Source organism: Myotis yumanensis, unplaced genomic scaffold (genome assembly GCF_028538775.1).
Source record: "Myotis yumanensis isolate MYYU_CA2020_CCGP unplaced genomic scaffold, mMyoYum1.0.hap1 SCAF_9, whole genome shotgun sequence".
Classification (NCBI taxonomy): domain Eukaryota; kingdom Metazoa; phylum Chordata; class Mammalia; order Chiroptera; family Vespertilionidae; genus Myotis; species Myotis yumanensis.
The window spans coordinates 55510851-55527067 of NW_027223760.1; the positions used below are offsets into that span (position 1 = coordinate 55510851).

Here is a 16217-nt window from a genome sequence, read left to right on the forward strand (position 1 = left end):
TATATATAGCAAATAAAAAGCATATCCTAAGTGGCAATATGTGGGCAGATAATGGATCACTTGAAAATACCGTGTAGATTTCACATAGGAAATAGTGTTATCCATGAAGAGATTTGGAGTTTCTTTACCCTTCCCTGTGCCATGAAACCACAGCAGGAAGCACTGACAAACTAATAATGTGAAAGGCTCAATTCTCTGCATGGCAGGAGTGAGAGCTATCTTATCACTACAGTTTGGATGACTTTATAGACAGAGTGGAGATGAAAATTATACTCCTCTCCCACATATCAATGGAAATCTTTCCCATGGAGTGACTCAGCTTGAAGCCCTAAACAGGCGCATGCTCTCAGCATGCTGTAGGCAGCAACAGCGGGCTTCACATTAGCTGCCTTCAGCATTTGTGGGGACAACACACAAATGAGGCTGCCAATAGCACCAGAAGCTTCTACCTTGTGGGAAGAATCTAGTCTTGTAACAGAAAATAAGACACTGACTCAATGCTCCAAAACGTGACACTTTTCTACATGATCACCAGCAGTGTGTTCAAACTCACTCCCTCTCTATTAAAATAATAACGCTATATCATTAACAACGTGCCAGGCAATGTTCTTATTACTTGGCATATATTAACTCCTTCAATGTAATACATACAATACTTGATAATTATTTATTGTCTCCCCCATTTCACAAGTGCAAAAAAATGGGATACACAGATGTTAAGAAACTTTCCCAAAGTCAGAAATCTAAATTATGGTGGGACCAGGATTTGAACCCAAGCTGCCTGATGTGCTAGCGTCCTAACCAGGAATGCTGTGCCTATATCAATCACTCTATTTACCCCAATTAATCATGAGAAAAGCCAAGAAGTTGAGAAATCAGTTATAGTTGCAGAGTATAATAGACTATGTTAATTATATGTTAAATAAATATGGTAAAGCCCTACCCTCAATGTGAAGGGTCTGTGGGAGATAATTGGGAATAGAGAGGTCATGAGGGTAGAGTTCTGATGAATTAATCGGGTTAGTGCCCTTTAAGAGTTCCTGGAGAGCTTGCTGCACCTCTCTTGCTCCTTCCACCATGTAGGGTTACAATGGGAAGTTGACATTCTGCAACCCAAAAGAGGGCCCTTGTTAGTACCCAACCATGCTGGCACCCTGATCTCGAACGTCCAGCCTCCAGAACTGTGAGATATAAATTTTTGTTGTTTATAAGTCACCCAGCCTATGGTTGCTTTGTTATAGCAGCCCAGATGGGGAATATTGTGCCAATTGTAGAGAATCCAAAATCAGATGACTTGAGAAAATGTCTAAGTTAAACTTAAATAATTTGGTTTTGCTGGGGTAGGTGTTCCATGAACTTACTCAACGTGACCTAGATTTCCACAGCCCAACCCCATTCCCCAAAAGCATATACAATACTTGTTTGATACATACCACATATAATCCTAGTATTTTGCAAGTTAAAACTGAAATCAATAACCTGTTTTTTTAATTTAATCATCTAATACATCTAAATTGCTTCTTATTGAAAGGTACAAAAAATTAACATCCAGAAAGCATATCCAACATACCATATATATATATAATGTCACTTTGCCAGGATTGTATTGCAACATGAAAAATGATTCTTAAATGCTGCTGATAAACAGATCACATGCACTGAATAGCATGGAAAATATACTACTTTTATAATATTCAGGATAAGTGTGTGTCCTATTATATTTTGACAATGGAAATTTATGACATGAGGATACATTCTAATCATGATAGTCTTTGCTTCTTAATTATATAGGAAAATTCATGGAGTAGCAATCTTCAATCCTTTCCATCTCTTGGTACATATAAATTAATAACTAAAATTCTGTGGCATATCAAAAAATATATTTGTTGCCAATCTGACAAAAAAAATAGGTATACTTTTGACTCATTCACACCAGACAGCTATTGTTATGTTGGCTGTTATCATTTTTTAAAATTTGACCATCTAAGGGAAAAGAGGTCAGTGACCCTGACTGAATAATCAGGTATTGCATGTTTTAAAAATTCTTGCAGCATGTCAGTATGCCTGCCAGGACACACCAATTGAAAATCACTGTCATGAGGATTAAATCTAACATTTCTCATGTTGTCTTGGTTATTTCAAAAAGAATAGCAAGTCTAATAATCATGGAGTCAGCACTATTTGTTTCATTCAGTTAACCCATTAATTTATCTTCTCATACAATCCATTTTAATAATGTCCTTACATTTATCATGTTACTTCTTACTACCAATTTATTGAATGCTCATTAATCTTTGTCTCCATATGTTAGAACTTTTACATTTATGACAATTTTTATTACTTGTCTTAGGCATTGACAAAATTGATTACTAAATCAAGCATTCTTATGATATAATTAGCCAATAAAAGTAGCAGCCTGTAATATATTTGAAACTTTATTAAATTCTGCTTAACAATTCAAATGGAATTTGGAATATCCAATTAGTAGTCATTATAAATGATATTTTAGCTGTATGGCAATAATTTGCCTATTTTATATTAAAGCTTCCTATAAAGCCTTTTTCCTGTAAGTACCCGAACACTGGAAAATATATTTTAATAATCAAGCCAAATTCAACAAACCTAAATCAAATTAATCTTTTTCTTTACTTGGAGGATTATGTTACCAAAATCCCCCATCCATCTCTAGCTCTCAGTTCTCATATTTTATTATTTCCTAAGCTTCCTCTGTTAGTTCCCATCTGACTCTCAACTTTTCTGGTCATCATTCATCATTCATTCATATTATTTAGTCTATTCCAATAGCCTACTGGCCTGATTCTAGTCTCTTTCCATTACCACGTACCATTCTCATAGTTGCCTGATTAAGCTTTCTGAAGCACAGTATTGTTGGTGTGACCTATCTTCAAAAATCCACAATTAATTCTTACTGCCCAACTCGAGTTTAGCATTGTGTATGGTGATTCTGTGTCATTTTTCCAACCTTAATTCCACTTACTCCCTTAATCTGTGGTGTGGCTAAATGTGGCCACCATCACTCGTCCTCAAATATATGCTGAATATCCCTTTATATCATTTGCTTCTTCATTTTACTGAAACCTATAGTTCAAGATTCATCTCAAATTGTACTTTCTTCCATGAAGATTTCCCTTTCCCCAATTTAAATTGAATACTTAAGCCCTACAGAACCCAAAAACTGGTTCGTGGCACTTACAATGTTCTGCCTAGAAATAAGCGTCCATTAGTTCTTAGCCTTCAATCCTTCATTAGTTGTTAGCATTCCTTGAAGGAAGGGTCCGTATCACTTTGTATTTGCATTTCCTGCAACTGCAACATCAAACAGAATACTACCGCTAAGGAAGACACGAGGAAATGCAGGGTGTCCTCCAAAAATGCATACACACTGTGAATGATTATAAAGTAAATGTTTATTAATATAGTTCATTTTCAAAATTTAAAATAATCTACAGAAATGAATAATTGTTTTTGTAAATGCCTGGTTTCAAATGAATGAATTTTCTAGTTCAGGCACTGCTGATAACATGAAGCAATGGAATTGCAAACATCAAGAATCATTTTGTACCATAAACTTTATCTTTTATATATCTCCATTTTAAAGGCCTAGTAGCACTTTAGGATAAATTTTCTTTGTTCAAAGCTTAGTCTGGCTTCACCCATTATTTAAAATCAGTTAAACCAGAAAAAGAGTGAAAACTGAGTTATCAGCTGTTAAAGTGTGTATACATTTTGGGGGATACCCTATAATTACTTGATTCTTGGATATAGTGCAAAGAGCATATAGAAATTGGAAACAATAGGTAAATCATTGTAGTTGATTCACTAATTATTATGTATAAGGATATAAACAATAATGTAGCCATCCTGGACCAAATATTCTTTATGTGATCAATGAATGAACTGTGCTTTCAGCAGCTTGAAACAGTTTTTGAGTATGAGGACCATACACTGATGTCAACATTTTATGACACTGCCCCCTTCCATGTGATAGTTTTATTTTTATTATTATTTGACGAAAAAATGCACATGTTCTTATGGATTTGTGACTTCCTGGCAAATACCCAGCAACACTCTTTCACCCTCACCCAGAATACTACAACCCTCAAGTTAAGAAAGCTCTAGAAAACCTGTGAGGTTGGACTTTTCAGAAAGGATGCATGAAGTGTTTATCAATGTTCCTGACTTATAATATGTACCTTATACATGTTATTATTCACTGTTATCATCACATTTATTTATTACTAGAGGCCTGGTGCACACAATTCGTGCACGGGGGGGTGGGGGGAGTTCCTTCAGCCTGGCCTACACCCTCTCCAATCTGGGACTGCTGGCTCCTAACCGCTCCCCTGACTCCCTGCCTGATCGCCCCTAACCACCTCTGCCTGCCTGCCTAATGCTCCCAACTGCTCCCCTGCTGTCTTGATCACTCTTAACCACCTCTGCCTGGGCCCCTGCCACTGTGGCTTTGTCAGGAAGGACATCCAGATGATGTCTGGTCTAATTAGCATAGTACCCTTTTATTAGTATAGATTCTAAATCCCTCTTCTGCATTTAAACATTTTCTCTACCTCTCCTTCATAATATTCAAGTTGGTCCTAAAACTTATCTCCTACATGCCATACCTTCTCTCTGCTTTTGCCTCACCAGCTGCTTCGGATTTTGCCTCTCTCACTATTATGTGCTATTGATTCTTTTTCCCATTCCATTTCTTGCATTTTGTTCTCTCAGTACCTTGTTATTTCCTTCACTCTCACCATTTTTATTATATTCTCTATGGATTATTTTTTCTCTACTCATCATCTTCCAAACCTTTTAGTACCTCCTACGTATTATTTGCTTCCTTTTTTTTCCTTCAATACCTTGACCCAGTTGCTATGCGTATATATAGCTGACACTCATTTCGTGAAAGAGACATATTCCTGAAAATCTATGGTAAAAACACACTTCTTGTAAACAAAATCGTTGTGTATGTATGAATAAACTTAATATTTAGCAATACCCCATTATGAAGCAAATTACCATGGCCTATCTCTTCTATAATTACACACACTAACAAGTTATCCTAAGGTCCTGACAGCTCTTCTTTTTTACAACCTCTAAAGCCAACTCCACAAAGTATCTCTGACTCCAAATTCCCAGTACTTTTTGAAATATTAGGCTGAAAAATAGGGGAGGGGGTGGAAATTCTGCATTTCCCCTTCCTCCTGATCCCTGACTCAGGTCCTATTGACTCAAATATGCACCATTTTTCCCCCTTTTACTTTATTATTACTGTCTTTCTGCTCTTCCTGTTGTCATTCTTCTTGGTTCAAGCCTTGCCAGTCTCCACTCTCCCAGGGTGTCTCATCCTTTGCTTTACTTCTATTACAGATGGAGTGTTTCTAAATTTAGCTTTGTATCTAGCATCCTAGCTCCTTTTCTTCCAGAGTTGATGTTTGATTCAAGCTTACCTTTTCCTTTGTCTCATGCTTAAAAGGTAGCCTCCAGTTGACCTACTTGCAAACACAAAAGACATACCTACATCTATCCTGATGCTGATTATAATCTGTAATCCATTCCTACAAATCGATCATATCTTCTTTAGCACAAATGCCAAATAACATGATATTGCCAATATGATTACTTACACTCAGCATATTTCTGAAGTTGAGAAAATTCTGAGGGGCTCAGGTGGGCCCACTTCTCCTGGTTGGTCATGGTGGTGGTGAGGTGAGAAATTCTTTATTCAGGTGTTTGGCAGAATCCTATGCTTCAAATTTTCCTCCAGGCATGTTTCATGATAAAATACCTCAAGCTTTCAAAATATGGGATATGTCAACAGGAAACCACTGTAGGTGTGTTTGTCGTTTCAATAATGCATTAAAACACTGCAGAAAGAGAAACAGAAAGATCAAGAGATTAGCAATACTGCACAAAGGAAAACATTGACAAGTTATAGAATGTTAAGGATTTTTAGTTCCTAAATAATGTATTTTAAAGTTATCTATTTTGCATAATATTCCATTTTTAATTCCTTACTCATTCTTTTTTTAAAATAAATTTTTCTTTATTTCAGAGAGGAGAGGAGCAAGAGATGGAAACATCAATGATGAGAGAGAATCATTGATCGGTTGCTTCCTGCACACCCCCTACTGGGATCAAACCCAAAATCTGGGCATAGGCCCTGACCAGTAATGGAACTGTGACCTCCTAGTTCATAGGTCGATGCTCAACCACTGAGCCACTGCAGCCGGGTTCAGTCACTCTTTAATGGCATTTACTTACATTTCCCAATGCAACTTCATAGAGATAAATATGATTAAGACTACAAGATGTAAAAAAATTAAGTCTAGATTCAGAAAAGGTTTTTTGGCTTAACTTTATAAACTCTACATTTGAAGAGTTGACAAGGATGTCATTTTTATCAATCTGAATTTATCAATTTTTAATATCTAAACAAACAGTGTAAAACAATTCCAGTCCTAAGTTCTTAAAAGAGGCTACATAGCCCTATAGTTCCCTGCACAGACACTTTACTGGTGTACAAAATTTCCAACAATGGTTTGGAATGGCACTCAGTAGCTGCACAAATATTCACAATCATGCAAATCACTTTAGGTGAATCATGTAAATTAGTTTTTTTCTAGCAGTAAAATAAAGAGAAGAATTTTGCCCTGGCCAGTTGGTTGCTCAGTTGGTTGAGCATAGCCCCATGCACTACAAAGCCACTGGTTCAATTCCTGGACAATGCACAGCCCGGGAGCCCTCAGGGGATGCCCTCAGGTGGTGGGAGAGAAGGAGGTAGCTGATAGATGTTTTTCTCTCCCTCTCCCTTCCTCTCTCTTTAAAATCAAATAAAAACACTAAAAAAGAATAATTTTAATTTTATAAATATTTTAATCCCAATGAAATTTACCAAATTAAAGCAAATTCCAAATGTCTCACAGATTTGATAGTGACAGTAGATGATACTATTGGGAATCATGCTTAAAAATAAATCCCTAGATTGTCACAGAGCTATATGCAGTGCTACATCAATAAAAATAAAGTGAAAAAAACCATGAGGTTTCAATATTGTATCAGAGACAATAATCAACTGCTCAGCAATCAACCACACTGGCAGTATGGTTGTTATAGAAAACTAGAATCCCAGTGCACAAAAATTCGTGCACTGGGACGGCGGGGGGGGGGGGGGGGGGAGGGGGGGGGTCCCTCAGCCTGGCCTGTGCCTTTCACAGTCCAGGACTCCTCGGGGGATGTCCAGATGATGGCTTAGGCCTGCTCCCTGGGGAATCGGGCCTAAGCTGGCAGTCAGACATCCCTCTGGCAGCCCAGGAGCCCTCAGGTGATGTCCAACTAAGCCGCATCAGACATCCTTAGCACTGCCGAGGAGGCAGGAGAGGCTCCCACCACCACCACTGCACTCGCAGCCATCAGCCCAGCTTGTGACCGAGCAGAGCTCCCCCTGTGGGAGCACACTGACCACCAAGGGGCAGCTCCTGTGTTGAGCGTCTGCCCCCTGGTGGTCAGTGCATGTCATAGTGACTTGTTCTGCCATTAGGGTCAATTTGCACATTACCCTTTTATTATATAGGATGAAGTCTTTAAAAACAATTACTTAGTAGCTGATGCAATTTTATGATTAGAAGCAAGTTTATACAGATGGCATTCCTTAAAGCCAATGGCACCTTTATTTGGCCTTAGTCCCTAACCTTTTTCTATATCTCCTTAATGTTTTCCATTATCAACCCCAGAACCGCACTGTCATATCCTGTCATCTTTGCCTTAGAAAACTGGTCTCGTAGGTCTCATATGTTCAGGGTTTCTGCGCTCAGTTTTATAAGGTGATAGTTTTCTATTTAATTGGAAAGAAATGAAGATACAGCTGTGTTCACAGAAGCCAAAGTGCTAGATCTCTTTTTCCTCCCAGGGGATGCTCTTGCATCACAAGCATGACTCCGGGAAGCCACACAAACTCACAGGAATGGAAACATGTGATGGACATTTCTTTGTGTGTTCTGCCTATTTTCTTCCTGCTGATTTCATCCTGCACATTGATTTCATCCTAATTATTTGCTTCTGTCTAGTTACATGCAGTTTGTGGGGCTATAAAACAAGGTGTCCTGTTCTCTCCATCCAGAGAGAGAGAGATGATTCAGTCACATTTGGCACATTAGACTTTGCCTCATGGGGCTTTCAATGTTGAGTGGAATGACTCAAGGACAGAGTGAAAATACTTGGGCCTACATAATTACAGCAATAATCAGATACTTGTCCCTGTCTGAGACTAACTCGCCCGCTATCTTGTCACTTCTGGAAGGAAGCGGTATTATTTTAATAAGTGATTAAATGGCCCAAAAAAGAGTTTCTGCTTCCGACAACACAAACAACTTATGATAATGACTCTTCATTTCTTTATTCAAAATGTTTAGTCAGCTCCTCAGTATGCCTGAAAACATTCTAGGCATTAGGAATACAACAAAGATCAAAATACATAAAAGATAAAAAATAATGCTAATGTCAACAATGTCAGCTTTATTAAGATTTTACAGTGTACACAGCACAATCCTAACAGAATTTGCATGTTAGATCACTGAATCTTCACGAAATGACTCTGGGAGGCACTAATTCTCCCATTGTGACAAATGAGGACACTGATGGGAATCTGTGATGGAAATCTGGTAGTTATTACAGAAACTTCTACAAGCCCATCCAATATTCAGTCTTTCTTGCTTCCTTGGTAACAGAACCCTAATTTTATGGAATGAAAATATATCCATTCATACAACTACATTCCTCTGGTTCATTGCATGGAAAAGTGGCTAATAAGATGTAAGCAGATATTGGGTGAGGTTCTATTTGAGGTAACAGCTGGTGAGTGCCCTTTTAAGATTTCCTCTTCTGCCAACTTCCTACCTGGAATGTGGACATGTTGGCAGCAAAATGAGCAGCTTATTGTACTACTGAGGTAACTTTTAGAAAGAACACCATTTACTAAGAATGGTCACATTCCATAAAGTAGACCAGGGGAAGGCACACAGCTGACTGCAGAAATTTGGCCAACAACCAATTTTGTAAATAAAGTTTTATTGGACACAGATGCACCTATTAGAGAATCCAGCAAGAGGCCAGTTTTTGAAGGGAGATTAATGTAACATAAAAAGGTTTGGGCTTTACCATGAAGGTAGTAAGGAACAATGAAAAGTACTATAAAAAAGGCCAGATGGTTGATCACTTTGGGAAAATGTCAATGTCTTCATTTACTTTCTTGGCTTCTTTCTCACTTATCTTGTTGTGGTAGCTTCCTAACTGCCCCCCTCAGCTCCCTCTGTTCCTTTACAAGGCCTAGTCCTTGAAGTCCAGGAGCAATCATAATAAACTAAGTCTGAAAAAACACCAACAATAAGTTAATTAAATAACTAATTAGTTAATTATAGCTTTCCACCGACTCTAGAATTTATTACATTTTTCAGTTAATTAAGTATAAGAAACTCAAATTTAAAATGACTAATTATATAAATAATTCATATTTTTACAGGAATGCTGTTTCTCAGCAGAGTCTTACCTGGTCAGTCAATTTAAAATTGAACACGTATTTATACCATCTTTCCATTATGCTTTTACTTGTTTGAATATGACACCTTATCATTAAATATGTAACTTATTTATAGCATTTAACATTTGTCTCCTCATTCAGGAATTATGGGCAGCATGAGTGATTTTGAGTCCTGATCCACAAAAGGACAAAGCAACTAAAAATATTTATTGGTTTTTTTCCCTGGATAATCATCTAAATGTATTTAGTATATTCTGTATCACCATCCTCTTGTGTGTGCTAAGATATGTCTGAAGAGGGCAGATTTTTGTCTGTAATCTTCATTGCTATTTCCTAAGTGCTTAGAAAAGTAGTTGGTATATAGTAGTTGGTCAATAACTATTTGTAGAATAAATTCACTTATATGCTTTTTTCATAAACAAAAACTTGGGTAGGAGAGTTAGAAGGAGCCTCTGAAATTGAGAACGAGAAAATGGTGCATAAAAAAGGGGGACCGGGACAGAAATCCCTATGGGTTTTACTTTCTTTTTTTTTTATATATATATTTTATTGATTTTTTACAGAGAGGAAGGGAGAGAGATAGAGAGTTAGAAACATCGATGAGAGAGAAACATCGACCAGCTGCCTCCTGCACATCTCCCACTGGGGATGTGCCCGCAACCCAGGTACATGCCCTTGACCGGAATCGAACCTGGGACCTCTCAGTCTGCAGGCCGACGCTCTATCCACTGAGCCAAACCGGTTTCGGCAAGGGTTTTACTTTCCTTAGAGGTCACACCCCTTTTCTTAAACTAAATGGACATAAACAAAAGAAGATGTACTTGGGGATAAAAACTTCCATAGCTGCAAACAAAAAGGCTTTATTTCACATGGTTTGTAAGGTATTTTCTTTGTTGTTAAATATTACTAACTCCATATAAACAAACATCATTCCCAAGGAATGCCATAATTAAGATGTAAGTTAACCAATTTATAAAAAGAACAAATTATACATGATCATCAGAGCTATATTTTTATATTTTAAGTAAACTTTTTATTGATTTCAGAGAGGGAGTGGGAGAGATAGAACCATCAATGATGAGAGAGAATTAGCTGCCTCCTTCACCTCCTACCCCCTTACTGGGAATTAAGCCCAAACCTGGGCATGTGCCCTCACAGGGAATAGAACTGTGACCTCTCAGTTCATAGGTCGAAGCTCAACCACTGACCCACACTGGCCAGGCAGGACTATCTTTTTATATATGAAAATATTTTTCAATATCTAACAAAATTACTTAGTTTTCTTTTCTCTAGCATGATCTTTTCAACTTAGGTCTTCATTTTCACTATCAAGAACAGCTTCTCTGAATTGATCTAATCATCCAGTTTTGCATCTAAACAAAAGGTGTGTTTTTTTAAATATATTTTATTGATTTTTTTTTTTTTTTTTTTTTACAGAGAGGAAGGGAGAAGGATAGAGAGTTAGAAACATTATGAGAGAGAAACATCAATCAGCTGCCTCCTGCACACTCCCAACTGGGGATGTGCCCGCAACGAAGGTACATGCCCTTGACCAGAATCGAACCTAGGACCCTTTGGTCTGCAGGCTGATGCTCTATCCACTGAGCCAAACCGGTTAGGGCTATTTTATTGATATTTTACAGAGAAGAAGGGAGAGAGATAGAGAGTTAGAAACATCAATGAGAGAGAAACATCGATCAGCTGCCTCCTGCACACCTCCTACTGGGGATGTGCCCACAACCAAGGTACATGCCCTTGACCGGAATCGAACCTGGGACCTTTCAGTCCGCAGGCTGACACTCTATCCACTGAGCCAAACCAGTTAGGGCTTAACAAAAGGTTTTAAGATAGTAAAAGGCACCCCTGAAGGACTCTTTGGATTTTAATTTGGCTTAATTTTAAGACCAACAAGCTTAGAATACAACCTGTCTTTCTCATCCTACTCCTAGTGAAAGTCTTCAGCCTCTCACAATTCTGGGAGTTCCAACTCTCATTATGTGATGCAACATGTAGCAGATGATAGATAGATAGATGACAGATGATAGATAGATAGATAGATGATAGACAGATAGATAGATAGATAGATAGATAGATAGATAGATAGATAGAAAATAGATAGATATAGGTATAGATCAGGGGTGGGCAAACTTTTTGACTCGAGGGCCACAATGGGTTCTTAAACTGGACAGGAGGGCCAGAACAAAAGCTTGGATGGAGTGTTTGTGTGAACTAATATAAATTCAAAGTAAACATCATTACATAAAAGGGTACGGTCTTTTTTTTTTAGTTTTATTCATTTCAAAGGGGCCGGATCCGGCCCACAGGCCGTAGTTTGCCCATGACTGGTATAGATGATAAAGATAGAGATAGATAGAGATAGATAGAGATAGAGATAGAGATAGAGATAGAGATAGAGATAGAGATAGAGATAGATAGAGATAGAGATAGAGATAAAGATAGAGATAGATAGAGATAATGAGTAGGGAAGAAGGTTTTCCCAGACAAATCTTTTAAACTAGTTGAACTGGCATATCAGAAGTCTGTGTATAGAGAAATGTGGCATGTGTAATATTAAATCAAGAGGTATAGCTATTCTTTATGACTCAGAAAGAGATGGGAACAATGATAGCATTTCCTATAGCCTCTGCCTCTTTGTAAATGTCTAGAAAGAGAATGGCAATGTTCAGCTTGGATTCCCTTTGGTGCATTCACAGACCCCCATTGCTCCCAAAGGTGCTTTCGTTAGGCACATAAATGAATAGCAGAAAGGATCCACTGCTGGAAAGCAGCCTGATTCTGGCATTCTCACCTAATCATTGTATGTGCTACTTATGTTGGAGCAGTTGGAGAAGGCTGTTTGGCCTATTGTACCTTGGCTAAAGCACATTCACCAGAACTACGGAAGGAAATCAATCTCCTCATGAAGAAGCCACAGGCGATGTCTAAATAAACAAATCTGATGGATTGAAAGCATGTTTGTTAGTCACATTAAGTGTAGATTTCTAAAAATATTATTAAAAGTAAGCATTGTTATAGCTGAAAATCACTGAATAAAGCTAATACACATTAAGGTACACTGAAGACTCAGTGTCTATTAATTCAAGTAGTTTGAGGACTGAAAATATTTACTGAGTCTCAAGGGTAATGAACCTCAACATATAAAGTTAAGTAATGAGAAAATCTTAGGAGTGAAAAAGGATGAGGGCCAAAATATCAATCATAGAACTTCTGAAAGAAAAGTAGGATAAACTTAAATGAGATATTGATGCCATCACTTGATTTATAATTGCTTGTTCATTTATCCATGAAAAGAAGTCTAAATTAAAACCCAATGGCATGCTAGGCACTCTGCCAGATGCTAGGGATACAGTTGTAAGTAAAACAGATATGGTCTTTGAGCTCTTACATCTTGTTTAAGCAGCTCTTACATTAAGCAAACCACCTACACAAATAAGTAATTGTGAACTCTGATAAGTTACATGGGACAAAAAGGCAATGGAATCCTATGAGAGAGAATAATAGGAACACTAATATATATTAAGAGATTCAGAACATAAACCGTAGAGAACATTTTATTTAAACTAAATGATGAAAGTTGAGTAACAGCTGTAAACTAAAGTGAGAAGAAAAACATTCTGAGCAGAAGCTTATAAGTGAGAGAGAAAAGGAAAAAGAAGAAACTAGAAATAGAAGATCTGCAAAGAAGGCAAATGTGACTGGAATCTGGTGAGCAAGAGGGAAAGTGCCACAAGATCAAGCTGGAAAAACAGATAAAAGCTACATCATGAGGACATGTGAGAATTTATCGTAAGTAAGTTCTGAAGCCATGGAAGTATTCTGAGCAGCAGATATACATGATCCATACTTCCATTTTAGAAGTCTGTTCTGATCAATGGATTAGAGGACAAGAATGAAAGTGGGAGGACAAAGAGGCTGTTTCCGTATTGGATGACACTGGCAGTGACTTTAACTGGGGAAACGGTAGTAATAATAAAGGTTAAGAGGCCAAACTCAAGATATAGTTTTGAGGCAGGATTTGATAATAAATAGGATATATGGTATGCAGGATGAAATGACCAAGAATGACTCCTAGATGCTGAGCAAAATAAGCCAGTCAAAGAAAGACAAGTATCACATGATCTCACTCATAAGTAGAATCTAATAAACAAAATAGATCCAAAAATATAGAAGCATGAAACAGATTGCTGAATCTCAGAGGCGGGGGCTGGAGGGGGCAGGAAGAGATTAACCGAAGAACTTATTTGCATATATGCATAACCCATGGACACAGACAATAGTGCAGGGAAGGCCTGGCAAGAGGTGGGGGGCGGGTATAAGAGGTCAATGGGGGGAAAATGGGGACATCTGTTGAATACTTCCAACAATAAAGATTAAAATTAAAAGAATGACATATAGTTTTGGCTTGAGCACAGGGTACAGAAAGGTGGAGTTTCGAGAATTCTAAATCCTGAATTAGTACCATGTTTGAGAATAAGACAAAAAACAACAGTTTTGTTTTGGGATGTGTTAAATCTGAGAAGACATCTAAACTGGAAGGACTAGTAGCTAGTGAGACAAGCCAAGGGCTAAAAAAAGAGAGCAAGAGGTATGAAATTGTGACTTGTCTGATATAGATGATATGTGAAGATGCAGGAAGGCATAAATGTCCCTCGTGTGGCAGCTGTGTAGCTGTATTGTTAACCTCTGCCTTCCAGAAAGAACTTATATTTAGCAGCAAACAGTGCAGTTACAGCCCACAGTCTCCTCTTACAGCCTTCAGAATCCAATCAGCTTTTGAACCAAGGTCACAGTCAGGGGGCAATGACTAAAGATGATGAATGTACTAAAGCCATGACATTTTGGTACAATGGAGGGACTTCTTTAATAACCCAGATTTGCTCCAGAACTCCCCACTGCACGGGCTGAGACTTTGTCAGATCTGTATTCTGAACTGAAGCTATTCACGACCAATCCTGCATGCCCCACCTCCTTTCTTTTCTTGGGTATCATGTTTGAAGACTCTTTCTGCCCCAAGGGCTTTACTTCCTTTTAATCTTTCACAGGAATAATTTCCTTATAAGCCTTTGTATCCATAACTCCATCTCAGTATTTGTTTCCTGGTGAAGAATCCACTTAAAATGGGTAATGTGAATTTAATAAAATTATCATTTAGGAAGTGTGCACAGGGCTTAGGAAAGCTAATAGCAGCTGATGCAGTATTCTGCTCTAGCAAAACTTGGGATTTTATTGACTCTAAGCCTGAAAAGAATAGGGCTGTTGCAGCTAAGAAAACCCTGAGTAGCTATCTATACAGGATCATCTGATACAGCCACAGACGGAGATAGCAGGACACACCCCTCTTTCAATTGACTGAGCTGGTAGGAGGCGGGGAAATGACTTCCCTGACCTTGTCCTCCTCCAACTCTCTAGTCTCCCCCAGCGCCTCACATTGATCAAACCCAGTCAGAAGCCAGAGGGCAAAGAAGCCATTGGTGCAGAGTCTGTAAAATAGCCTCACGAGGCACAGAACAAAATGGGAAGAAGATGGAGTCTGAAAGGGCTGGGGAGTATGGTGTTGACGCCCCTGTTGAATAACCTGGTTATTATTTAACAGGAAAGGCGTGAAAGGAGAGACCAAATAATAAAGGCATGCCACTCACACAGCTTTGCCCCAAAGCTGCATTTAACATTCTCCAAGTCGTTCCCGCAGATGGATGGGAGAAGGGACCGGGAAGAGACATGCCCAGTGAGGTCCCAGAGACCTGGGAAGGTGCCTTCCTATCTACCCCTCAATCACACCTGAAAGCCAGGCAGTGGCCAAGGTGGGTGTGGTCTCTGCAAGCTCCCTAAGCCTGAATAAACTTCCCAACAACAGAAGTTCCAGCTGCACCTTTTCCAGGACAGGCTTAGGGGGCAGGGGGCTGTGGAACCCAAGAAATGTAACTCAACACAAATAAAATTTTCTACCCCATCCTCCCAGGGGGGCTTCTGAAAATGCCCCCAGAACCTCTTCCTCTCCTCCCGCCGCCAAACGACAGGGGAGTTTCACCCTCCAGCATCAGCGTGAGAAAGTGGGCCCAGGACAAAGCTCCACGGGCTTCCCATATTTAGGGATTCAAAGTAGAAAAAGAACCCTCCAAAGCAACCAAACAAAAAATCCTAAAATATTGGATCAAAGAGACAACAGAAGAGGAAGAAAAAAAATCCTTCAAGGAGATGTTAGAAAAGCACTTTTCAAGAGTTGCTGAGCACTTAAATAAGACGAAGATGGAAACATGCAATATCCACATGATGGGCTCTGGCGACCTGAGCATAACAATTTCTCTGAGGCTGAGCAAGTGACATTGGAGTGGGCTGCATAATAGAATTGAGTTTGGGAAGACTGTGAATGTTACCAACTCTTTGAGAAGTGTGATTTTGAAGAGCAGTTAACAGCCAAAAGTAGCTACATGGAGATGAATGTGGAATCAAGAAATTTTTGTTGTTGTTTGTAGGAATCACTGAAACACATTTTAAAATTGAAGAGAAGGGTTTATAGTGAGAATGGTTCAAGTGTCTGAAGAGAAAAAATCTGATGGGTGTTTCAAAGTCCTTAAAAAGGACTTCAAAAAGTTTCCAAGAGCAGGATGAGGTAAGTTCCAGAAAATATGTGAGGGCCAAGATT

General features: G+C 38.6%; 1 protein-coding gene across 4 annotated transcripts in view; it reads right to left on the reverse strand.

Moving 5' to 3' along the window:
* The window catches only part of DGKB (diacylglycerol kinase beta), a 526570-nt gene that overhangs the window by 459856 nt on the left and 50497 nt on the right, over positions 1-16217 (reverse strand). For all 4 annotated transcript variants that reach the window (XM_070424374.1, XM_070424375.1, XM_070424376.1 and 1 more), the window contains exon 2: positions 5646-5885. In XM_070424374.1, the coding sequence (XP_070280475.1) occupies positions 5646-5715 (70 nt within the window). In that variant the 5' untranslated portion in view covers positions 5716-5885. The remainder of the gene's footprint in view (positions 1-5645; positions 5886-16217) is intronic.